The sequence below is a fragment of the Symphalangus syndactylus genome, chromosome 15 (assembly GCF_028878055.3).
Source record: "Symphalangus syndactylus isolate Jambi chromosome 15, NHGRI_mSymSyn1-v2.1_pri, whole genome shotgun sequence".
Taxonomy (NCBI): domain Eukaryota; kingdom Metazoa; phylum Chordata; class Mammalia; order Primates; family Hylobatidae; genus Symphalangus; species Symphalangus syndactylus.
The window spans coordinates 103503723-103530714 of NC_072437.2; the positions used below are offsets into that span (position 1 = coordinate 103503723).

At 34.7% G+C, this 26992-nt stretch overlaps 1 protein-coding gene and 1 long non-coding RNA gene across 4 annotated transcripts in view; one reads left to right on the forward strand and one right to left on the reverse strand.

Moving 5' to 3' along the window:
- Window positions 1–12520, reverse strand: part of LOC129463951 (uncharacterized) — a 291839-nt gene extending 279319 nt beyond the window's left edge. Inside the window, exon 1 of the long non-coding RNA XR_010115965.1 lies at window positions 12188–12520. This is a non-coding gene — a long non-coding RNA (uncharacterized lncRNA). The remainder of the gene's footprint in view (window positions 1–12187) is intronic.
- Window positions 11808–25841, forward strand: UFM1 (ubiquitin fold modifier 1). Of its 3 annotated transcripts, none has more exons than XM_055244230.2 (6): window positions 11808–12171; window positions 12249–12305; window positions 17026–17083; window positions 20896–20935; window positions 22112–22144; window positions 23529–25841. In XM_055244230.2, coding segments are annotated over exons 1-6 (258 nt in total). In that variant the 5' UTR covers window positions 11808–12169; the 3' UTR covers window positions 23597–25841. The 3 variants fall into 3 exon arrangements, with proteins under 3 accessions (XP_055100205.1, XP_055100207.1, XP_055100206.1); XM_055244232.2 differs by having other exon boundaries at window positions 11830–12171; window positions 22858–25841; XM_055244231.2 differs by having other exon boundaries at window positions 11830–12171; window positions 17032–17083.
- The last annotated feature ends 1151 nt before the right edge of the window (window positions 25842–26992 follow it).

Here is a 26992-nt window from a genome sequence, read left to right on the forward strand (position 1 = left end):
ACAACCAATAAGTTTTTTTAGATATTGTTTTCATCTAGACATTTCACTTGGTTCTTATATATTCCATTTCTCTTCTCATCATGTTCATGTTTTCTTCTATCTTGTACTTATAATTTCAGTAGCTTTTTAAGATCATCATCTGCCATTTCTATTATCTCTGTCATTTTGTTCTGTTTTTACTGAATGATTTTTCACCTGTTTCTTGAATTCCTAATAAGTTTTTACTGGATGCTGAACATTTTGGGTGCTGAACTTTCTTGAGATACTGTTGGATGCTGTCATGACATTTCAAGTTAAGTAACTTGGCATCAGTTTGTCCCTTTTGAACTTTGCTCTTAAGACTTGATGACGTGGGTAAAGCACACTAGTTAGTCTATAGTTAATTTAAAACTACTAAGGCCTAATCCTTCAGAAGATTCAACCTGATGGCCTGTGTATTAGGAGGTCTTTCCACTTGGTGGCTGGGAACACACATATTAATTTCCAGCTCTCTGTGAGTGCTGGCCATTGCTCAGGCTTACTGCTGTCTAGTTCCCACCTCTCAGCCTTGAGGAATTTCCTCTCAGGCATGTGCAGATCAGTACCCACTGAAAGAACTTATGCAGATCTTAGGGATTCTGTCTTCTGAGCTCATTCAGACTGCTGGGCTGTGCTCAGGTTCCTCTCCACATGCTATGGCCTATAAGCTATCAGCTGCAGCAATTATAGAACTCACCGGTTTGTTTTTCTTCTCTCAATTTTTCCTATGTCCCAATATCTGAAAGTCGTTGCTTCATATATTTTATCTAGTTTTACAGTTGTTCAATTCAGGTGAGTAGATCTGGTAACTGTTATGCATTATACTCAGAAATATAAGTTCTAGCTTACTTTTTCAACTCACTTTATTAAAGTGTTTCTTTTCGTCATTTAAAGTTTTAATTTAATTGCTATGCTTTTTATTTTCAGAATTTATTATTTTTCAAAATGTATTGCTCTTTTATTTAGAGTTAGAATGATTTTTGTTTGTTTAGTCTAACTTTTCAAATTCTTTGGTAACTAGGTTTGCTTGGTACTATTGACTTTCACTCATGATAGCTTGCTTCCTTACAATTTTGATTGTGTCCTGAATTAATAATCATTAATCATTTTTCCAAACCAGATTTGTTTTTACCTAACTTAGGAGTCCTATGGTCTAGAAGAGAATTCTAGACCATGTGAGTAACGTAAATTTTTTAAATTCAAGTTCCATTTCTTTGGTTGCTGAATTTGATGTCTCTCTTTTAGGTCTTTGGTGATTCTTGGTTGTATGTATTAGGATTTTTTTTTTTTTTTTGGCTGTTTGTGTGTGCTTTATCTATTTACTACCGCCTTTCTCCAGGGATTTGCAGGTCGTGATGGGAGGAACAGATTAGGTGCACCTAGAACAGGTCTTCTGAGTATGGGGTGTCTACATTATTGCTTGGTATTCCTAGTCCTTAAGTCAATGACCTCTAGTTTATTCTAACAGCCCATATTCAACTCTCCTTAGGAAGAGGGAGGTGTTATTACCTGATGCTCCTTTAGTGGTTCCCCCACCACTGACTCTATCACTTACCCCAGGACTCCACTCCATTTATGCTGATTGCACGCCCCAGCCTTGGAAAAAGCATCTCCTTTCACAACAGTATTTCAATGGGCACATTTTGAACCATGGATTCTGTCAAGGCTTTTATCCTTTCTCCCATTCAGAGACTTTTTGAGATTTTAATTGTACTCTGAGGACAGCACTACTTGTTTTCCAGGATAGTGTTTATGTGTCTGTATGTTTAAACACGTAAACATATTTTAAAAATTATATAATAACGTGCAAACATTTCAAAATATATATGTAATATATGTGTATGCATGTGCATAAATATACATATATTGATATATAAATACATGTAAGTAAATATGTGTATAAACATATATATTTACACATATTTTAATATAAATATATGTATATTTACACATATATTTTTATATATGAATAGGTATAAATATACATATAAATATTTATATATATAATTTGTTATTTAATAGGCATGTTGGAAAACAAAGCTTTGAGCATATGCTCAATCTAAGATATATATATTTTTTCTCTGAGACAGAGTCTTGCTTTGTTGCCCAGGCTGGAGTGCAGTGGAGCGATCTCAGCTCACTGCAGAGCTTCCGGGTTCAAGCAATTCTCCTGCCTCAGCCTCCCAAGTAGCTGGGATTACAGGTGCATGGCCACCATGCCTGGCTAATTTTTGTATTTTTTTTTTAGTAAAGACGGGGTTTCACCATGTTGGCCAGGCTGGTCCTGAAATCCTGACCTCAAGTGATCCATCTGCCTCAGCCTCCCAAAGTGCTGGGATTCCAAGCATGAGCCACTGCACCCGGCCACAATCCAAGATCTTGATAACAGCCTTCCAACAATAATTTTCTATCAAAAGATATTCAAATGACTCTGGTGACTTGGGCAGTTAGACTTTCTTAAGTGGGAAATGTGTCCCAGTATTTACAAATTTTAATTATGCTTCTATGTTTAGAGCAGGATAGGTTATTGGTTGTTTTTAAGTTTTTTTCTTTTTTCCCCTGTAATTTCCCTACTTCCTAAGAAGTTAAATAAGAAACTCTGCTCTTTTGCCCTAGGAGTGGTTTATACTACAGGACTGAAAACAAAATCTGCCCAGAAACAATGAATCTATATCCCCTGTGAAAGTCTAAATCCATTCTAGGATCAGGCTAACAATTTTAGAGAGGTAAGAAAAAGAGGTCAATACCTTTCAAATCAGAAAGGAGAGAGATGTAAGAGAGACTAGCCTAAGGCTGGGGATGGGAGAGGAAATGTGTGGGTTCTGTGTTATCAGAAAGAAAATCCCACCTTGGAAAGCACAGTACCTTTGCAGCAGAGTGGGAAGATTCCCATTTTTCCAGTTGGCACAAATCTTGACCAACTAAGAGCAGAGGACCAACTTAATTTCTTAACCAACTAAGAGAGAGTGAAAGGAGTAAGCTAAGCACCCATCCTAATGATTCTTTTTATGTGTCTTGGTTTAGATGTACAGCATGCACATGCAGTAGTTTGTGTTTATCGCTGCAGTCCCACCAGCTCTGTCATCAAAGAAACTGTCTTAAGTAGGGTGTAAGGTGTTGATTGTTAAACTGGTGTCCAGTGGAACTGCTATGTAGTCATTGCTAATGCTTTTATTGCCTTCATCAGTATTTTAAGAGGAAATTTAGAGAGGCTGCATTAGAAACTGCTAGCATTATACAATCTTAACCCAGAAATCCATTTTGAAAATCTTACCATATAATCATTTATGTTATTCCTTTACTAAAAACAATATAAGTTTACTCATTTAGCAAATAGCGTCCCAATTATTGCACCCTGAGGATTTTAATGTATAGTGGTGACAGTGATGACACAGAGGAGCTGATGTTATTGAAAGAAGAGTTTTATTAATTACATTTCCCAAGACAAGGGGGAATGCTGGGCACATGGAAAACACCAGGTTTGAGACAGGAGGCAGAAGCAGAGGCAGAAGCCAGCCTAGGGGAAAGCTTAGGCAAGAGCCTATACTGGAACTTCTACAGGAAGGCAAGTGGGGAGCGGGGCAGGGCAGGGCAGACTGTTCAGGGCTCACTAGTTTGAGTAACTCTGGTGTGCTTTGGGCTAGAGTGGGGACTCTAGTTGCTTGGTGCCAGGATTGTTTCAGGGCAGGGAAAATGGGTTGGTTTGGTGTGTGAGAGTAGATAAGGATGTGGTTGGGGATACAGACTCCTGGAAATTGGTTGGTTTGTATATGAAAGACATTCTCCCAGCTGAGCCCTTTTGCCATCTCAGAATTGGCTAGCCCTGGGAGAAGAAGCCTTTCCAAGGCCAGCAAGCTTTTTAAGATACCCAAACATCACAGAACATAGCAAATAAAAAATATGATTAAGACAAGTAGAAATAGAAAGGTGTATCTATTAGCTCTTGAGACATAACTTGGTGATTAAGAAATATTCCAAAAAGATGGAAAACAGTAGTAAGCTTAGATCATTATAATAATTAGCATCTAAGCTAATACTTTTTTCTCTAACATTACTTGGTTATAAACAAAACACTATTTACTATGCTTCCCATAGGAAATTTTTTAGTATTCTAAGAACAGTTTGAATTTTATGCTATGATAAAGATATAATAGATATGTTAAGTTTTTGACTTAATATTAACACTAGAAAAAAGTAAAATGAAAAGCCAGCATGATTATACTCATGAACATTCCAGTTGAAGAGACCTGGAAATGAGCAGGAGAAACATTAAATTATGCAAATATTTCTTAGAAAGGCATATATTTCTTGTAATATTTATAGAAGTTTGGTGTTTATAAACACCAAACTTTAAAAGGCCCAAAGATAATAAATAAAATAATTGTTAAATAAAAGGCCAGGATATACTAAATCTCTCAGGAGATAATGGTAGTTTTTAATGGCAGTAAAAGTGAAACCTCATTATTAAAGTTTATTTAGTAACTACAAAATAAGTAGCACATATAAGAACCAGCATTTTATTCTCCTATAAATGAAGTAAATTATATTCCTACTTATTGTTTAAGGAAGAAGAGGAAAAAAGTTCCACATCTCTGTTAATCCTCTGATAGCTTTGGGGAGAAATTCTTACCAATTCCAAGTTTGAGACCCGTTCACTTATCACCATAAGTTCACCTTTAAACAACTAAGGAAAAAAATGTAAAACCTTGTGTAGGACAGAATCTATTTCAGCATTTCAGAAATCAAGACAAAAATGGCTGTGAATGCAGGAAAAAGAGGAAGAATTTAAAGGAATTGCTAGAGATTTTGTATAGAATTAACCAAACTGAGGGAAACAGAGCTGTTAAAAAGGCACCCAGAATTGCAAGGGATGTAGTCACAGCAGACAGTTGATTCCCTTTGTAAGATTTCCAAGTTGTTACTGGAAACATTTAAATTCTGTACCAATTAATAATTTTAGAATGATCTAGATCAGATCATGTTAATATCTAAAAAGAGTTCTTTCAAGCCAAATCTTTCTATCAATTCTCCTTCATGATATAACCCTTAAGCCATGGGTAAGGTTATCACATAAGTATTTAGGTCTTCAAAATCTTTACTTTCTGAATTACAACTTTAAAGCCCACTAAACAATATAAGTATTCATGTGGTTCTTTTGGCTAACGGAATTGCAACAAAACTGCTATCCCAAAATCACATCATTTACACCAAAGAACGTAAACTGAAATGACTGCAGGGGACCAACGGAAAACATAAAATTATGACCAGGACAAAAGCTACTGAATCATTTGTATCTCTACCAAGCATAACATTCACTTGGCTGCACTACAGAGCCCAACCCAAAAACTCCCAGGACCACTGGCCATCAGCTCACAACCTCCACTTTGCAAGCCACCACCACCATGGACGCTACAGGGAAGGCTGATGTCAGTAAGCAATCCTTCATCCCCAAGACGTATACAATATGAAAGAGTCAATAATGAGATTTCTAATTTAGGGTCTCTGATTCAGAATGTCACATGTCACATAAAGTAATGGTGAAGGGACATGTGAGGATATTCACATATTTTTATTTGATTGGCTTCTTTATTTAACCATATTTGATAAGAATCTTTAATTAGCCTTTTCAAACCTCTGTTTTCACCAGTAACAGTGAATTGACTGAATTGTATTATCCTTTGAATAGATAAGCCTTAAAACAAGAACAATTCAAGAATCGAAAAATATGATCTACTGCATTAAGAGCATTTATGACTACAGTTAATGAAATGTAAAAACATTATTGCAATTGGAAAGCATTACCAATCTACAGTATTTTTAAGCTAATATTAATTCATTCAATAAATACTATTTTAGTACCTGCTATATGCCAGATATTTGTTCTGAGTGCTGCAAAATCAAAATTGAGTAAGAACTCATTGAGAAGCACACTGAATGAGTTTATAAATTCAACTATTTGTATTGTAAAAAATACTAGTAAAAATAAGCTCATATGCAATCAAATTAGGTAAGTTTTGTAAAGAATCATCAGCAACTGTGTTTCTTCATTATTCTCTCACAAACCATATGTAAAACTTTAGGCCTACAAAACATAATCCCCTTTTGTTCATTTTCTGACTTTTAAAAGAAATAACAGTACCCACCCTGAATGCTTTGTATGTTTTATTGTAGGAAAAAAAGCAAGTTAGTGAATGTAATAGCACTTCAAAAAGAACGAAATGCTATATGAATTTCTTACATCCCTTAGAGACAACCAACAGCCATGTTATCATGGCTGTTTCTACTGTGGTTAGTCATGATGAAGAAATATAAAAAATGTTTTGTGTACCTAAGAACAGCAGTATTAAGTTGAAAATAATATTAATATTTAAATGGTAATCTAGAATATATCCCAATTCATAATATGGCAAGTTATGATGCAATTTTTAAATAATTCATTGTCACATTGGCTTTAATACTTTCTAAGTGCCTCAAAGAACAATGACTACTAGATGACCTTGTTAATTCTTAGGGCAAAACGTACAAAATTAAATATTGTAGGGATCTAGATGCCTCCTCAAAAAATAACAATAAAAAACATTATAGGGAAAATGAGCATTGCATAATTCCATTAGGGAAACTAAAAAAAAAGTAAAATATTATTTAGATACAAATCTTGTACAACAATTCACAAAATATTACAGAACAGTAAAATAAGAAGCTAAGAATATAATGTTATTCTCTTTAAATTACACGTTTTACCCTGATGTGACTACTAAGTTCAGTTTGCAAAAAATTTAGGTGAAAATTTTTCAGTAAGTGTAGAAATGACTTTTTTTAGTCAGTAACTATTTTATATTATCATTTGGAGGCAACATGCTTCAGTTTAAAGTATATTTTCCACTCCTCTATTTTTTAACTCTATATTTATATCGATTATGTCACCATTCTTTTCATCTTATTTTTATAAGCATAATTTATTTTATTTTTAAAATAAACTGGTTTCTTTTCTAAATAACATGTTTATTCACATTTGCTTTTTTGTTTTTTTAATTAACTGCCATTTTTATTTTCTTATGTCAGTGTAATTCTATATCTTAAACATCCTTAATCATTATTTGACTTTATTAAGAATAGAACTTTAAAAGAGAGAAGGTTTCACAGACTCACTACGTGGATTTATATGCCATTTACTTCTGTAGCAGAGAATTTAATGTCTGCTACAAAATGTTTTACTTATAAAATAACTCTTGCATAGGTAGATGGGAAAATAAATCCATAAATTAAGACTCTAAGAACTTTAGACAGAAATGAGAACTTCCACTACCATCCTCATCCCCAAACTAGCACACGTCCTCAATGCACAAGTTGCCATTCTTCAGGGGATTAATTACAGGACACTTCTGAAGTGACAACTATTTTTGCCAAAGTTTTGCCAAAGTTCACTTACAAATCACAAATGTTTTTATTCTTCCTATACCAGTGAAGAATATAGCAAAAACTAATGGAAAAAACCTGACTGCATATAGTTTCAAATTATACCTTATAGAAAGCATGGGAATATCCCTGAGCCCATCTCACCAATAAAGATAGAATAACTTCCCTGTGGTAGTTTTATTCATAATTGCCTAAACTTGGAAGCAGCAAAGATGTACCTTAGTGCGTAAATGGGTCAATAAATTGTGGTTCATCTAGACAATTGACTGTTATTCAGCACTTAAAATAAATAAGTGATCAAGGCATGAAAAAACATGCAGGAGCCTAAATGCATATTACCGAGTGAAAGACGCCAATATGAAAAGACTACATGCTGTATGATTCTACAACATTCTGGAAAAGGCATAACTAAAGAGACAGCAAAAAGATCAGTGGTTGTCAGGGGCTCAGCGGGAGGGAGGGTGAATAGGTGGAGCACAGAATTTTTAGGGCAGTGGACTATTCTGCATGATACTATAATGGTAGATACATGTCAAGGTATATTTGTTAAAACCCATAGAATGTACAACACCAAGAGTTAACCCTAATGTGAACCATGGGCTCTGGGTGATAATGATGTGTCAGTGTGGGCTCATCATCTGTAATAAACACACCACTCTGCTGGAGGACGTTGAAAATGTGAGAGGCTATGAATATATAGGGGTAGGGAGTATCTTTATCTGCTTAATTTTGCTGTGAACCTAAAACTGCTCTAAAAAATAAAGTCTATTAAAAAAATACTCTGGGCTGGAGAAAGGAGGAGAAGAAAATGATAGACACTGTAAGGTCTCCCCAAAAGATGGCCCTATTCCTTCATCCCTAGGGAAACAGCCTCTAGGGTATTTCAGAATCAGAGAAAAGATGCCCAGTTCTTGCTCCCATTGAAGCCCAGGAAGACAACAAGGTTCCCTCCATTCTAGGGAGAAAAGCATGTTATCTTTAGTCAAAGATGTCTGAGCCCTTCTGGGTTCCCTGTAGCCACAGGGTGATACAAGAGGGCACTTTTCTTACATCCCTCAGAGACAACAAACAGTCCTAAAGTCATCTTGCCAGCACACAAAAAGGAGTGATATCACCAGACAAAAATGAGACGTCATGTGTCTCAGATGTTTGGAATGGATACGAATATCACTGAGAATATGGAGAGATAATGACAAAGGACCAGATGTCACAGTCCTCTGAAGCCTGTATTCTACATAAAACTGCAAGAAGTCATGTGGGGAGAAACTATGAATGGATCTAAAAATCTCAACTTCAATAAGAAAACCTTGAGTTAATAGAGGAAAGTAAAAATAGAATATTAATATTTACCTCATTTAGCTGGTGGAAGGATAAAAATGTGTAAATGTGGAAAAAAATACTCGTGGTTGAAATGGATTTGTCAGAGGCTACTTTAGTTTTTCTAAAAGTAATGTTTCCATTAAATGAAGAATTCACACAACATTTAGAGAGAAAATTTAATTATACCAGACTGTTAAATTCCTGTTTTTCACAGTTCAAAATGCCATTTCGTAATAAAGGTATTTTACAAATTCTGTGGTTAAAATATTCCAAGTTTTGTGATTAAGCCTCAGACTTAGAAACATTATAGTCAATGAGCTTCGTAGAGAAGTCATTTCTTTTTCTCATTGAATTTTAGGAAATATTTGGGAAAAATATGTAACTGTAACAATCAAATTGAGCACATTTAGAGCTATATCTTCTGTAAGGGCTTGCCCGGACTTGGCAGGCTGCAGTCTCACCTGGGTTTCATTGTTCTTTTTGACTCAAAGGAACGTAAACATTCTCTAACCTTCTAGTACTTACCCTGAAAAATAACACAGCATTTATATATTCCCAAGTACTTCTGTAACCAAATCCACTCTCTCCTCTTTGTATAAGGCTTTTTGTCACTAAATTACAACTTATAGCCAAGGCATCAAAGTTTAAAGTCTATATTTTGTCATTGATTTGTACAAAGCGGTTAATACTAGCAAAAAATAATTCTTGATGAATTTTCAGTCATTATTATCATCATTGCTTCAATGATATCAATGCCTTTTAGTGGATTTTGAGGGGAGAAAAGGCAATAGAAAAAAATGAACAAATTAAACTACTATTAAAATATCTGTCAATTATTAATTGATCAGTCTATAATTCGTTCCCTGTAATATAAAGTATTTGGGATAGAATATCTTAAGATTTATTCAGGTGCAGATGTTTCAAGATTATATGACTATCAGATAGTTCTAGTCATAATCGTAAATACAATCAAATTATGGTGAAAATGAAAGAATTTTTTTTTGGCATCCGGAGGAATATAAAAAATAAAGTTGGCTATAAAAATAACTAGTCAGAAGAATTTCTATGACTATGGAAGCAAATCTTTTTAGTCCTTATGTAAATTTAATTTCCTTCTGGCTTTCTTCTAATAATGGGAAATTTATATGCACTTGCAAATAGAATATTGGTATGCTTCATTGACATTTAATGAGGTCTAATACGGTCACACTGTGCACTTCTACAATCATTTCTGCCTCTACATGATACTAATTGGATCTTTTCCAAAACGCATTAGGCCATTTATGCTGTTTGTTGTCTTAAAATGTTCCATTGCCAATTATCTCCAAAAATTTGCTCCAGAGAAGGTCCTTGTTTTGCTGTAAAATTTTCCAATTGCAAATCCCTTCACAAAGTTAAGAAAAAATGACTATAAATAAATCCATTTATAATTTCTGTCTTGTCCTAAGCAAAATAAAACTCAGGAGGCTCTAGAAATCATGCCGTGACTCTGAGGAGACAAACACATGAGAAGCAGAGTTGGGGATTGAGGTGAAAAAGAATTCTAAATATTTAGAAACAGCTGCTTTTTAATATCTCAAGAGATGTTATTTTGATATATTATACAAATGTATTTTGTGAAGCAGCAGAACCTGAGTACTAAAGTCACACTGCCTGGGACTGAATTCTGTTTTCACCACTTTTTATACATACAATAAAAGCTTTCTGATTAAAATACATTTTTCTCTTTAGGATTTTGCCACGTTTTGATTCATGAGCAGAAACCAAACTATAAATAGCAGGATGCAAATTTTGTTTCAACATCTATAATATGTAGTCTTATAAATATAGACTGTAAATATGTACACTAATCTCTTTCATTATTATTTGGCTAGCTGACAGTAGGTAGACACAATCACAGTTTTATCCTTATTACTATTCTCACAAGTTTTAGTCACACCCACTAATTGAATAGTTTCAGCTATTAAGGCTGTAACTGTTGATCCCTCTATCTGTCAATCAGCATTTGGCTTCATCTACATATATGGTGAGGCCATCATTTTAAAAAGTGAGGATGGCTGTCATGAGAATGTTGGAGTCTTATTTTCCTACACTCAGAACCAGAACTCTCTCCACTGGGAAATGTCACCACAGAAGATCAGCTGGTTGCAAAGCTATTGTAAAGATGAATTGGGTCTCCATTATCCCCTACTACAGTTCCTTCCTGGTTCCTCTCTTAAATATCTCTTCTTAAGAATCTGACGCATATTCTAAAGATCAACTAGATTGCCCCATTATTTTAATTCCTACCTGCTTCCTCCTTTGTCTATTCATGCCAATATTTTAAAAGGGCATTTCAGTCATTGTGAGACAGATGCATATTTTCCAGACACAGAGGTTTAGATCTGTAATAAAGTTCAGAAGACAATTTTCTTCCGTCATTACTACACAGGATGTTAGATCCTAGAGAGTTGACGCCTACCTGCCTTTCTCACCTTGGATTCCCCAGTTTAGCTTAGTGCGGGGCAAATAGAAAGGGTTCAAAGTTGGTTGTTAAATTGAATAAATGTGGTCAATAATTAGCAACTTAGCACACTGGTTTAATTAGACCATATAACAAATTACTGAAATCTCCTGTTCATACATGTGTCTTCCCAAATAGACGCCACGTTCCTCAAACGCAGAAATCTCATTTTTTCTCACCAACCCCAGGGGGAGTCTTGGCATAGATAATTCGTTCTTGATAGCTCTCTTACTTACTGAAATTCAATAGCTATAAATCAATATCGGAAAGTAAAGCGTGAAGGAGAAACTATGAGAAATGTAAAGGACATAACAGGATTGGTTTGCTGGAAAGACGTAAGAAAACTAATGATAAAGCAGTGTTACAATTCCTGCTTCTGGAGCACCAATTAAGCTTTTCTGCGCTGCGGTTGCCTTAGCAACTTTGGAGCGCGTCCGTCCCAGCCCCGCCCCCAGCCCCGCCCCCAGCTTTGCTCTAGCCCCGCCCCAGCCTCGCCTCGAGCTCCGCCCCAAGTCCGTCTAGCTCTTCATCCGACTACCCCATACCCTTACTTCCGCCCCAACCTGCCAGCTGGGACCTAGGGTCCTACATTCTATGCCCACGCTTATTCTGCCTGACTAAAAATATGGTAGCAAATTACCACAGTTAGAAAGATATTTTATAAATATAATCTATACTTTTTCCTTAGATATATAAACGCAAAAGCACAAGATATTTGTAATTTAAAAGAGCTACCTAGCATGAGCTCTTAGGGCCAATTTTCAGGCAGTACGTTGGATAGCAACAACTTCGGAGGTCCCCAGTTTGCAGAGGGAGACGTGGAAGTGAGTGGAGCGGGGCGGCCCCCAGCACAGTAGAGGAAGTTGTGCTACCCCGCGGAGTTTTGTGTTCTAGATTCATTCCGTCACCACCATGTAAGTGTTTGCTTACCGACTGCTTTAATTCCTGGTCCAGCTGCCCGACCCTGACTCTCTCCCGCTCCTTTCCTCAGGTCGAAGGTTTCCTTTAAGATCACGCTGACGTCGGACCCACGGCTGCCGTACAAAGTGTAAGTAGCTCGGCCGAGATGGGCCTTTTGGGGCCGGACGAGACGGGGCTGGGTTGGGGGTGATCCGAGCCTTTCCAAACAACTACCCCGCGCGGTCTTCATCTCTTCACTGTCTCTACTTTCCTGGCTCGCGCCCTTCCAGGAGCCTCTCCCACCGGAGCCTGCGAGGAGAGGTGCGTACTCGCTAATCGTCAGCTTGGCCCCGTCACGAGGGTGTGGGTGTGTTTCTGATTAGTGACCTCCCCTCGGAATTCATTTGGTGGGCAGGTGGAGCGAGAGGACAGGTGGACCAGGTTCTGGTAATTTGCTGGGATTCTTAAACAGCCCCCATTTCCTGGATATTAGAAAAGCGTTTCACCGCTTTAGCCAGCTGTTTGAGGAAGTTAAGGAAGACATTCCATCCTGATAGTCAAGACTTTGAAATTACTTGAACATTTGTTATTCCGCGGCTTCTGAGTTTTGTTGTGTATGAGTAACTCAGCAATCGGGCATCACAAAGTAATGAGACTCAGATCATACCCTTCCTATGTTGGGATTTAATAGAGTATTTTTTTTTCTTCTATTTATATTTTTTATTTTTTTATTTATTAATTTTTTTTGCATACAAAAATAAACATTTTCTAAAAATACATACAAACAAAAAGATGCGTATCAAACATATTAGGAAGGTTGCACATGGGAAGTCGGGGAATAGAAATGGGGGGTGGGAGTTAAAATGAGAGAGGGACTTTATATGGATCAGTGATAATAACTCAATCCTCTATTTGACAAAGAAGAGGGAGAAGGAAGAGGAAGAAAAAGTGGGATAAAGGATCAGAAAGGGAGGAAAATAGAAAAAATTAGAGTATGACTCCAGGGTAGACCTGTTTTGTTGTCACTGAGTTGGTTGGTTGGTTTGTCTGTTGTATTCTTCATGTTTCGCCAAGTTGGCCAGACTGGTCTTGAACTCCTAGCCCGAAGTGATCAACCCGCCTCGCCCCCCAGAGTGCTGGGACCACAGGCGTGAGCCACCACGTCCAGCCCCCACATTGCTTCTGGCCTCCGTGGTAGAGTATTTAGTAGGAATGGGAAATGCAGAAATAGGGGATAGTTTATCCATGTGGGGCCTTTACTTATCCTTCGCAGTTGAATGATAGATTTTAAGTAAACATTCTTGAGGTTATTGCAGTTGGAAGTAGCATGAAATGTAGCAAAGAACAGGATTACAATAGACTTTTTTGCATAATTATTAGTACCGTGGCCTACCTAGCTGACTGATAACTTTCAGTGACTTACCAATCCATGATTCGTACAACCTCTCAGCCTTTTCCTCCCTTGATCTTTTCATCTCCAAAATATCCTTGTTACACTTTATCTCAGGTGTTCATGGTTGCAGCCTAGAACCTTAAGATTCCAATAATTGCTCCATCTCTGAGATGTCGTTTACAGGCACTCTTATGGATAAATACATTCTCTCCTACCTGATTTACTGTAATTTCTTGTCTACAACGTTTCATTTAATCCATTAATCACAGTGATTTTTTTATCTATAGCTATCCCCACTTCTATTCCTTACCTTACTCCTTATATAGTTAAGAGTCCCTTGGTCCATCTTTAAATCATTCTCCTGCAAACACCCTCAACTCTCGTGGCCCTGTCTCTCCTCCCAGCATATTTTGGTTAGTGAAACACCAACTCTGAAACCAGCTGTTTGTATTATCTGTACATAGCTGACTGCCCCTGGAGAAAATAACAGACTGGAGGGTTTTACGTTAAATTCATGACAACAATTAATAGTGCCTAGTACTTAATACATTCTTCAAGTTTGCTCATTTTCCTCCTTATTCTCAGAAAAGATTGTTTAAAAATTTCCAACTTTCCACAGCTGCTCTCTCCCTTGCTCTCAAGCCATCAGAGGGAAATTCTATCATCTTTCCACCAGTATAAACCTACCACTACATTGATAAATCCGTTAATTTCCCATCCTGTTAGAATGGAAAAAATGACTTCACTCCTATGAAAAACCACTTGAGCTCTGGTTCCCATCTATTTCAGTCTTGTCAAGGTTAAAGTAGATGGAGTCCAGTGCCCCCTCTCTCCTCATTATTGGTTTTTCCCTCTATACTAGATTATTCTCATCAATATGCAGATGTATTCTAGAAAGAGAGCGTGAGAAGGAAGGAATAAAACGATAGAGTAGGACAGTAACATTAAGAGCCTGGAACATTGTACCAGTTGGGTTAATATGTGGTGACTGAATGAATTTAGTAGGTACAACTGTTCTTTAGTATGTATGTGTGTGTGTAGTTGTGTGTGTACGTATATAAGGATGTGTGTGTGTAAAATTCACATAACGTGTAAATATGTGTACAAGGGTATCTGTGCTATATTTTCAAAGTACGTGGTAACTAGTACTTGGGTACTTGACAAGCTTGCCCTTTTAATCTTTGCTTCCTTTACACATGTTCTTTCCTGTGCTTAGAATGTAGTCTCATCACCACAACATATTTTATAATAATAAAAATCTCACCTCTATGATAAATTTGTTTTTTTTTGTTGTTTTCTTTGGTTTTTTTCTGAAACAAAGGCTCACTCTGTTGCCCAGGTTGGAGCGCAGTGGCGTGATCTTGGCTCACTGCAACTTCAGCCTCCCCAGTTCTTCTCCTTCCTCAGCCTCTCAAGTAGCTGAGACCACAGGCGCGTGCCACCACGCCCGGCTAATTTTTTGTATTTTTAGTAGAGACGGGGTGTCACCGTGTTAGCCAGGATGGTTTCCATCTCCTGACCTCGTGATCTGCCCACCTTGCCCTCCCAAAGTTCTGGGATTATAGGCGTGAGCCACTGCTTCTGGCTGAAGATTTTTCTAATTGTCCACAGAGTTAATCCCGCCCTTCTTGAGTTACCTGTGGACTTAGTCTTTATAATAATTCTTACCAATTTATGTTATTATTCTGTTTATATATTTATTTGAAAAACAAATGATGCCAGTAATTTACTTTAAAAATTCTCATTAATGTAAATTTATTCAAAACACTAGGATAATTTACCGATTTTATGAAATGACTGGCAAATACAACGTTAAATCTAGATAAGATTTGTGGAGTCACTGTAACTCTCATTTTCTCTAATTTTCTGCCAGTTAGAACTTGCATTAAAAGATGTTTTCATTCTTGATTTGTTTTTATTGGCTTGTCTGTGGACACTCACCAACTTATTATACAGATAGAAATTTATTTTAATGAGCATCAGTATGACATCTAGGTATATTGTAAGGACATTTCCAAGTCTCCAGTTTAAAAGTGAATTGAACTCTAAGGGTTTAAAAGTTCTCCAATTGATGCAGAGTTTTAGGAAAATGAATCTCAGATTCTTAACTACATATATACTGCAAAAATACTTCGTAAAATACTGTTGCCTAGTTTGTAAACTATGACATTGCCAATTCATTAGTTTTTAAACAAATGGCTATCTTTTATATGTTTTTATTTTTTGCACCCTCCCAAAAACATTAGTAAAGAAAGGGTAAAAATGATACCCATTTTCATCGTTTAATAGTATTTTGGAGTTGTGGAATGAGGGCAGCCAAGAAATCTATTCACGTTTCTATTACTGAAAACTGGTACCATATGCTGTTCCTGTTATAACGATTCTTATAGTCAGAGATTTGTAGACTGAGTGAGGAGCCTGGCATATACATGAGAATAATGGTAGCTGGTATTGAGACACTGGTACATGAGAATAATGGTAGCTGGTATTGAGACACTGGTACATGAGAATAATGGTAGCTGGTATTAATACAGTAATATGGTGGTGACAAATAGAGAAGTTTCAGTGAGAAATGTTAGCTTGCCAGTCTCCTCTGCTTTGAAAGATTGTTTTCTGTTTTCACTCATTGTAATTTATGTTACCTTAGGAATCTTATTTTTTAAAAGAAGTTTTAAAAACCTCTTACTGTGTCTTTTTGTATTTTCTTAAGGTATAAAGTAAATTTCTGTTTTGACTTTTTTTATTGGAAAATTCATACAGCTTGACCCTGGGACTAAGTCATTAAGAAAAAAAAAAATCTATTTATTCATAATCTTTAAAATACTTGCCATTATACGAGTCAGTTAACAAAATCACTCATCCCTTTCCAAAACGTTATTTCACATTTTACTTAGCCCATTTTAAATGATGGTAGAAAAATCACTTCATTATTGGCATTTTGCCATAATAAACTTCATGCATTTTCATTAATTTGGTCTACTAACTTTGAACGTGATTATTAAGAGTACACAGAAGTTTCATCAAAAGCTTTATGATCCAGTGATGCTTCCCAAATAGCCTTCTACTTATAATGAAAATGATAACACTACTGGGTCAAGTGCATAGATAGTTAGATGGGAGGTAAAGTGAACTGAAGACCAAGGAGAGCTTCACCTTTTTGAAATCCATCTCTAGAAACAAACAGCAGTTCATATGCTAGACTTACGTGTATCAAAGTGTTAGAAATATATAGATCTACACTTGTACAGGTTAATTCTCAAGTGGAGTTCGGGCACCATCCCAGCTCGAAGGCTATTTGCTGTTTGGGTTGTTGTTATTATTGTTATTATTTTGAGTTAAAGAATGTAGTATGCAATCAAAATCACTAACTTTGAAACTGAAAAGACAGCTTTGTCCAGATCGGCTACAGTAGCAGAAATAAGGACTTTTTAGGAAAATGCTGACTTTAAAAGAAACTGTTTTAAAATTCTTGCAGACTCAGTGTTCCTGAAAGTACACCTTTCACAGCAGTCTTAAAGTTTGCAGCAGAAGAAGTAAGTACAGAAGTTGAACAACCTTTATGGAATGCGGTTTGGCAATATGCTTCAAACGTCTTTAAGAGTTGTATGCACTTTGACCCATCATTTCCATGTGGCTTCATTACGAGGTTTATGTTATCAAAAAGTAGGATGATAGTTAAGACTTACTTTCAGATATAAGAAGCACGAGTTAAACAAATTGACATATCTGATTAATGCAACCATTGAAAATTACAAGAATTTAATGAATTTTATGAGAATTTTAATGAAATTTAAAAGGTACTGATTTTTAAATGTTTTCAAAATGCAACATTACATCACATTATATTCTGTATACTCATATTTTACTAGTCTTGATTCCAAAATTACAATTTCTTAAAATCTTTATCATAGTTTTCAAATTTTCTATATGAGCATGTCATTACACTGCCATTTACTGTCAGTAAAATTTGTTTTGAAAAGTTTCTAGTTTTTTAAAACATGTTTTGAGTTTTCTGTTTTATAAGAATTTTTTTTATCCAAAATTATTAGAAATATCTATAATGCATCTTTTTGGACATGACACTTGGAAAAGTAGCTTGATCTGGTAGAAATGGCACCCAAATGTGACTTGAGAGACTTAGGGTTCCTGTTATAGGTGCATCATCAGTTAGCTCTGTGACACGATGCAAATCCTTCTTTTTTATTCTGCAAAATGGAAGTAGTTAATACCTGTCCTTCCTCTCTGATCAAGTGATTTTGAGTAAAAATATTATTTCCTGAAATTTTCTGTTGAAGTTAAAAGTGCTAAATAGGTACGTTGCAACCCAAATCAAAACGTTTTGGTTTAGAGTCTTTTGAAAAGTTTATAGTCACAGAAAAATAATTTTCGTAACTACATTAATAAAAAAATAGCTTAACACAGAATCCTGCCCTCTACTTAACTGATTTTTGGGAAGTCAGCCAATCCATCAGTGCTCAAAGCTCCTTGTATTGTCAGAAATCACTAACATCATTTGTCACTCATTCAGAATTAAACTGCCAACTAGTAGCATTTGTTTTGTGTCATTGTTGATATATTCTTCATGCAGAAAGAATAAGTAAAATGAGATGGGACACAAATCTGAATATAGCATTGTCATTATTTTTTGCTCCACAGATTACTTGCAAGAAATACTCCTAGTCTGGGGCATAACAGAGTCCACAAATTCCAGATTTAAGAAGTAGATCTATACAAGCTCTAATTAATATTTATTATATTTTGTAGTTACCTCATTGTGTGTCCTTTATAATACAAAGGCATTTTTGTGATCTTGGTTTTCTAATAAAAGTAGAAGAAAATCTTAACATACAGTAGTGAATAAACTAAGAAACACCACACAACACAACCATATATATTGATTAAGATAGTTTATAAGTAAAGCTTACAGTAGAGTAAGCTATAGAAAAGAAAATATTAAGAAAACCATAAGAGAAAGTATATTTACTGTTCATTAAGTGGAAAGGGATCACTATTATGAATCATAAGTGTTACATATTTAGAAAGGATATGACTTTCAGATCGTTGTGAGAGGGGCTTTCACGAGACGACACCGTAGAATCATTCAGTGAGAACAAAAGTTGACTCAAGAAAGCAAGAGTTTGGATTTAAATCCCTGGAAAATTGCCTTAGTAAGCAATAATAAAATTTCCCAGCACATGACTGGGGTAAGTAATGAATTGTTGAGACCTGCAAAGAGCCCTAAATTATAAGAATTATGGGGGAACTGAGGAGGAAAATAAATGAAAACAGAAGACCATAAAAGAATACTTTGCATTCAGTAGAAAACCTGTCAGTACTGTAGGACAAAAAGGAATAGATTCTACATTTTATATCACCAGTGATGCCTCCTCATGGTTTAAACATTTCTTCCACATTCTGCCTAAAGGAAACACTGTGTCAGCAATTGCTTTTGGTTTTTAAAATTATAGGTTGCTACTACATGGATGTGACTAAGAAAATACATAGCTTATCTTAAAATGGGCATGATGTAAAAGACTCAATCAGTAGGGTAACTAAAAACTTTGTAGGACTCTAGCTTTGGAAATCTGAGAGGCCTATAGTTCATTTGAGTGCTTGATCAGATTCTTACTGAGATTACAGCCTGTGCAAAATATTTGTGATGCATTTTTAAGTTTACTTAAGTACACTTTGAAATTCTTTAAAAATTTTAAAATCTTTAAAAGGACACAAGAGTGTACTACATTGAGATTAAAATGTGTTTATTATTAATTTGTACATAATACTATAATAATTGTTCTCAGGTATGTTTAAGGCCTTATTTTAAAAGTTAATTCTTCAATTTCTAATTTAAAATAAGATTTTAGTTTTTCTCAACTGTGTATATGTAATGATTATAAATGCCTAGAGTAGTATTTCCCAGACAACAAGCACCACACACAAATTAGTACCACCAAAAAAAAAAAAAAAAAAAAAAGGTTCATGAGGAACAGGGATTACTGGTCAAAAAATATGAGAAACACTTCATTTCTGTTAGGAGTATATTAAAGGCTTTTGAGAAGACCGCTGGTTAAATGTGTTTTCCAAACTTCATCATAAAACTCAACTATAATATCTATAATGTTAGTCCATAGCACAAACATGCTTAATAAGTATTTGTTGGATAAATGCATAAACTATGAAGACATAAACGCACTTTGGCAACTGCTGGTCTCTTTAAGAGATGGAATCTACCTTTTAGCTACCAATAAATTCCATATCACATTTCACTGATGTAAAAAACACATCTTTTTAAACATCTCTGAAATAGATCAGGGGAGGCTTGCCATCACTGTTGGCCAAATGGCATTCACATAATTGTCTAGGTAAGGTCATCTACACTTAATTATTGTTTCCTAATGACATAATTGGACTATTGCAGTCCTTGAGCTTTAAATCAGCAAATCATTACAGAAGAATGTAAGGAATACAAGCCTTGGTTGTTACCTGAAAATCTTATGTAGGCACCTCCCATTAAACACAGAGAGCATCTGTTCAGATCTTGCAATTTCTATGGAGAAATTTTAGGAATAATCTCAGTTTATTTTGCATATACTTTTTGCTATTCAAGAGAATTATAAATGGCAAAATTGAAGGGTAAGTCCTAAAGAGTAAACATTGATCTGGGCATAAATTGACAGTGGTTTTTCATTTTTGTAATGCATAAAATAAGGTACACTTTTATAATTAATGGTGTTCTAAATACAATCGAAAGCACTGTTTATAGTACAGGGGTTTTTTACAGATAAAGCATGTGATACAGTCCAGCTGACCCTAGAGTAACGTGGGAGTTAGGGGCTCCTACCCCCTGTGCAGTTGAAAATCTGCATAAAACTTTTTTATTTCTCAAAAACTTTACTAATAGCCTACTGTTGACTAGAAGCCTTACTGATAACACAAACATTAATATGTATTTTGTTATGTGTATTATATACTGTATTCTTACAATACAGTTAAAAGAAAATATTAAGAAAATCATAAGAGAAAGTATATTTACCATTCATTAAGTGGAAGTGGACCATGGGAAAGGTCTTAATCCTTGTTTTGTGTTGAATATACTGAGGAGAAGGAAGAGGAAGGGTTGGTCTTGCTGTCTCCGGAGTAGCGGAGGCAGAAGAAAATCTGCATATGTCATTCAGGGGTCAGCTGTACTTTCCTTGATGGTTTCACTTATTCTAAAAGATTAATTCTACTTTAGAATTATAGAATTGGTATTTGTACCCCATTCTTGCTAATTATCTTATAGTTTTGTGTGTTTGTGTGTGTATATATATATATATATATATATTTTTTTTTTCCTTCTATTTAGTTTAAAGTTCCTGCTGCAACAAGTGCAATTATTACCAATGGTAAGAATTCACTATAAATTTATGTATTACCTCAAAGTTATAGAAATGGTGTAAAAGGAACCAAATTAATTAAAATTAAATACAAAAAGCCCCAAGTGTATGTATATCAACATAAATGATATACTTAATGGTAAACACTAAGTCAGGGTTATTGTTCATAATTAGCTCCTTTCATTTCTTTGTATATAGCTTTTTATATAGTATAGCACTTTATAATATCTTTTGTCCTTACCAGTTCATGCCAGATTATAACTGAAAATAACTTTATTTAGCAAGTTATTTTTTTTTATTAAATAAAGTTGTTTGGTAAATGCTTTAGAATATACAAAGTTAAGCAGGAATGAATCTTTGCTATACCTTTCCTGATAGAAAACTGTTTCTTGTAGGCTTGCAATAATGATAATTTTATTCCATTTTAGGTATATAATTAAAAAGCTTAATATCTTGGAACACCAATAATCGATGATGGAATTAGTCTTGTGAGAAAATAGTGAAATAATAAGATGAGGAGTAAAGATTGCAGGGAGGGCTTAACTGTGTTTCAGGTATACAATGCAATATTGATGAGTGCTGATGAGTTGCCCAAGTGCGGTTTGGATAGAATAACAGGAGATAGGCTTAATGTGCGTGATGTAACTTAGATAAGATAGAATTTCTCACTCTAAAATATTCTGCATTCTGTCACATTGAAGTGTTTCTCTTTTGGAAAAAAGCTGGCTTACTACCTGGGAAGTTTTAGGTCATAACTTAGTAACACGTGTTGAACTAAATGACTTTGTGACCTCTCCCAGCCCTAAGATATTATGACCTAGAACAATACGAAGATGATTCATGGGATACCTAAGAGGCTTTTTAGTTTTTTGGAAGAAAGGACAAACATTATTTTTAATTCTATGTGGCAAAATAGAATTAATAACCTATATTCCATAGAACTTACCAAGATCGTTGCATTGGCAGACGTTTTTGTCTAACCCAGCAGTGTGTATGAATGCAGAATAATAGTAGATTTCAACAGATAATTTACCTGAAAGATTGTCACTCGTGTTCTTGGATTTAAATTGTTTGGCTTGTGTCTGTATACATAGCAGCACTATTTTGGCAAATCTCTTTTCTTGCTACTATTTAACCATTTTAGCTTTAGAAATAATGTATGTGATTTTACAACTTATTTTCTAGATGGAATAGGAATAAATCCTGCACAGACTGCTGGTGAGTATCTATTTGAAAACTCATAGAGGAGTGGGTGGGGTTATATATGTCAATTGACACTGAATATTTAAGCTATTCTAATTATACTTGACAGTATTTTAACATAATGGAGCTGTTTTTTAGGGATTATATACCAGTCTTTACCTGTGTATCTGAGTAATAAGTTGTTTCATTGTGTATATCGATTGTAGATGTTTTTGGCTACAAGTAACAGAAAACCTAATAGTGGCTTAAGCATTGAGAGTATTTATTATATATAACAAAAAGTCTGTAGATAAGATTGCTTTCTAATTGGAGTAAGGATTTTTTGACTTACCTCTTAAGGTAGTTGTGAGATAGTGAATGTAAAGTGCTTAATAGCTTGGATTATTTATAGAAAGCATTCATTAAGTGCTATTTTTTTTTTAATGTAGTCATTTACATTTCAAGGGGCTGAGTCTACACTCAGATCTTCAAACTGTTAAATTTATACAGGTGATATATTGGTGTCCTAACCAGGAGACAGGGTAAAAGTAGTCTCATCCTTTATAAAAAGAAGTCTAAAACTTTTTTAAAATTAATTTTATATTTTTTAAATGTAATCTCTTAGGCTTATAACCTAAAGTTTTAAAATTAGGTATGCTTTAATGTAACCTCATTCTAGAGCAGTAGTTATTTTTAAATTATATTCTAAAGTGTTTCTTTATTGTAACAAAATTATGTTGTTTTCATAGGCCTTGGGGTTGAAATTCAGCCATAAAGAAAATGAAGAGTGATTTAAAATTGCAAATTTTTGTTACTTCAGTAGTTGTTAATATATAATTTTATTAAAAAGGTTTATTGAAAATCGTGAGGCACTTTATTGTATGGATGACTTTAAACTTAGTAGAGAAAGGTTTCTTTTTTTCTTATTCAAGAAACTTTCAGTATTTTACAGTAGTTTGAATTACTGCTAACTCTAACATACTGCTTGTTATATTATCTTTAAAAATTGAACGTGCATATCCTTGATATGAAGAAAATCTCATCAGGCAATTGACCCCAAATATGTCAGGGTATCTAAATTTTTGTCACTTGTAGTAATTTACATTTTTTTTCCTGTCCTTAGATATATTATTGTGTATTGAAGGAAGTATTCATGATTAAATTATTCACATTGTTACTTGCCGAAAGTATTCGTCAGCATTTTCATGGCTGGTGTTATTTTAAATTTTAAGTGTGTGTTGGATTGTGAAGATAGAATAGGAACAAGACTTAAAAAGCATGGAATTGGGGTCTCATGATGCTTGAGGTTTTGTACCTATTTTACTGTTTACTAAATCATTTATTATATTTAATAATTGTCAGAATATTAAGATAACTTGATTTTTAGATACCTAACTTTATGTTTTGTTTGTTTGTATAGGAAATGTTTTTCTAAAACATGGTTCAGAACTGCGGATTATTCCTAGAGATCGTGTTGGAAGTTGTTAATATCTGCTACTTGGAACATACGATTGCCTTTCAGAATAAATATTGGTATTTTTTGTTGTTGTAAAATTGAAATCAGGCATTTAACATACTATGAAAACACCAGGAGTCAATGAATAATGAAAGGTGACTCATCTGTCCCTTTTTGTTGTCCATACTCTTCCTATGAAGAGGGAATGCGTATGAATTAAGGCTACTACTGTCACAGAAGATCATAGTCTTTGATGCTGCCTCACAACACAAACAGGTAGTTCATTGGGGGCAAATGAATTAGCCAACTGTTAACTGGAAGCTTTTGATAATTTTTTTTTTTTTAGAACAATTTGGAACATTAAAATTTACTGAATCGTATATATTCGTCTGAGTTAAAAATATAAAAAGAATTATGGACCCTGGATGGCAATTTGCTTGATAGCATCTGATTTGCAGACTCATAATTTGATTTTTAATTAAATATATAGGTTATGATGAAGTGAATAGACCTATCAGTGAACAGTTAACTATATTAAATTTTTATCATTTACTTTTTTTAAGATTCAGACCTCAGTTATATAAATTTCAGTTTAATATCAACCAAAAAATTAAAATTTTAATCTAACCCTTATGTGTATATGATATCCCATACCAGCTTTTAATGGTGGACCTATAGAATCCAGTACTTTTAATGGTGGGAATTTACAATACAGTAGAAGCATCCTTTGCTGAGTTATACATTCCTTTATCAGTCTCTTTTGATACAATATTTAAAACAAGTAGCTTCAAGAAACCATTGGTGTTTTGAGGATAATATTTCTAAATAGCATTAAGGAAGACAGTATTATTGCACAGATCTGAAGATAAAAAAAAAAGCTCAAGGAAATACAGATCGGAAGTGCTGATGAGTTACATTTATTGAAAACCCAACTTTTAAGGAAGTGCTAAGACCAGTCACCCATGTGAATAAGAAGCCGGGAAAGGAAAGATGGGGAAGCCGAGATCACCAGGCTTCTGTTAAGGAGGAAAGCAACAGAGGAAAACAGTGAAGGGGAACAGAAAGGGGTAGCAAAGTGTTACAGAAAAGCTGACTGGATAGACAGAACTACAGAAGGTGTATGTTGGGGAGAACCGAAAGGGAAAACAAAATACTTGACATAGTCTTAAGTAGAAGAAGGCAATTAATTAGAGAAAACAAAGTATCTACTGGCCTTGTCAACATACAGACTTCAAAATACCCCTTATGAGAATCCAAAGAATGATGTGTGTAAGGGAAGATTTTATTTGCCCTTCCAGAAGAAATCAGTATCTATGCAAATCTTGAAAGACGAAATCAAAGCTCATAATGATTCAGAATCAGTGCTTGACCTCCTGTATTCTGAATGGTGAACTCTGGAAGCAGGGATTGTCTGGCTCTTTTTAGAGCTGGAAATGTAGTGGCTTTCATTAAATACTTGCTGTAAAGTCTTTCTAAGACCAATTATTATCTTAGCATGTTTCAGTATCTTCTCTATCATAGGCGCTAAGTTCATTGGGGGGGAAAAATAAGAAAATTCAACAGAATCAGCATTTGAAGTGTGCCATTGGTAGTTGTTTATGAAATTACCAGATATTCATAAATGTGACAGATGAACAGCAGGATTATGAATTATCAAAGGAAAAAATATTTGCTGAGGTGAAAAAATCTGATGTTTGAGGAAGTTTTTATTTTTATTTATTTGTTTTTTTGTTTTTGTTTTTTTTTTTTTTTTTTTTTTTTTTTGAGGCAGACTCACTCTGTCGCCAAGCTTCTCCTGCCTCAGCCCCCCGAGTAGCTGGGACTACAGGCATGCACCACCAAGCCCAGCTAATTTTTGTATTTTTAGCAGAGACAGGGAGGAAGTTTTTATAAACAAAATCTGATGTTCAGAGGCCCCGTTTCTTATAATAAATGTTGAGTCTTAGTTAAGCAGGAATTTATGAACACCCATTTCCTGACTTTTTGCTTTAATTTAGATTTTTCTCCACTCTGTTTCTAGCACAAAAATTTGCCTGCTATGTTACAAAAATAAATTTTTGTTGTCCTGTGCCATAAAGTGATACATTTAATATTTCTATTCTTTGGTTTTGAACATTGTAAGTTCATAAAAACATTTTATTAAACAACTAGACATTTTGTTATTAAATAAATGTGATCTGTAATTTCTTTGTGCAGAATGATTTGAAGTATTTAGTTTACATGTGTTATTGGTTTATAATTAATATCTAATGAAAATACATTTTGTTATATTGTAAACCATACTGTCTATTCTTATTCTTAGAGCTCTCAATCAGCACACCTTTTGAGTCAGTATATAATACATGTAGTAAAGAAAAAAAAGGGCAAAGATGATTAATGACCATAAGTCACAGAAATTAGTATATAGTCATCTGCCACAGACATAGTAGTGATGTTTCGTCCAACAACAGACCGCATATATGACCGTGGTCCCATAGTACTGTATTCTTACTGTGCTTTTTCTATGTTTAGATACACAAGTACTTACCATCATTTTACAGTTGTTTACGGTATTAGGTACAGTAACATGCTCTACAGGTTTGTAGCCTAGGAGCAATAGGACATACCAAATAGCCTGTTTGTAGTAGATGACATCATCTAGGTTTGTATAAGTACATTCTGATATTCACATAGTGACAAAATTGCCTAAGGAAGCATTTCTCAGAATTTGTTCCTGTGATTCAGTGATACATAACAGTACTTCCAAATGCCTGTCCATTTTACAGATGGAAAAAAAAAAAAAGTTGAGAAGAAAATGGGGTTATTGTAACTGGCTAGGTTGGTAGGTTCCAAACCTGGGTGATAACAGAGTCACCTAGGAAATTAAAAATACAGATTTTTGGAAACCGCCCCATGAATTCTGATTTATTACGTCTGTAATAATATATAAGAACCTCTGTAAACAGGAGTCCTGGTGATTTCTGCCATGCAGGTGGTTTGAGAATTAACGAGAAGGCCAGTTCTTCACTTTGTAGAAGAACAGAATGAGGTCTAGGGTCAAAGTAAGTAGAATATGTTCTGGAATCTTGGACAGTGCACTTTCTAATGCTTGGTAAGTAGCCTGAGGTAAAGGTGCTAGCTAACAGTCTCACTCACTGCACAACCTTTAAAGTTTTTCAAGTCAAACATTCTTTAGGTATGTTTTTCTTAGAACTAGCTGTTCAAAAGAAACGTTAGTGGGAAGAAAATGCAATCCTATTTAATTCCTCTACTCCAATATTAAGATACTAAAACTACCATGTTTTTTACTCGAGGACCTTGAAGTATTCGTGAATTGGAAGCATTGTTATACTTTAATGGAGTGATTCTAAGTTAACTGATAGTGTTCCTGAGGCCATTTATAAAACCACACAAAAAATAATGATTTATATATGTAATTCATCCATAAG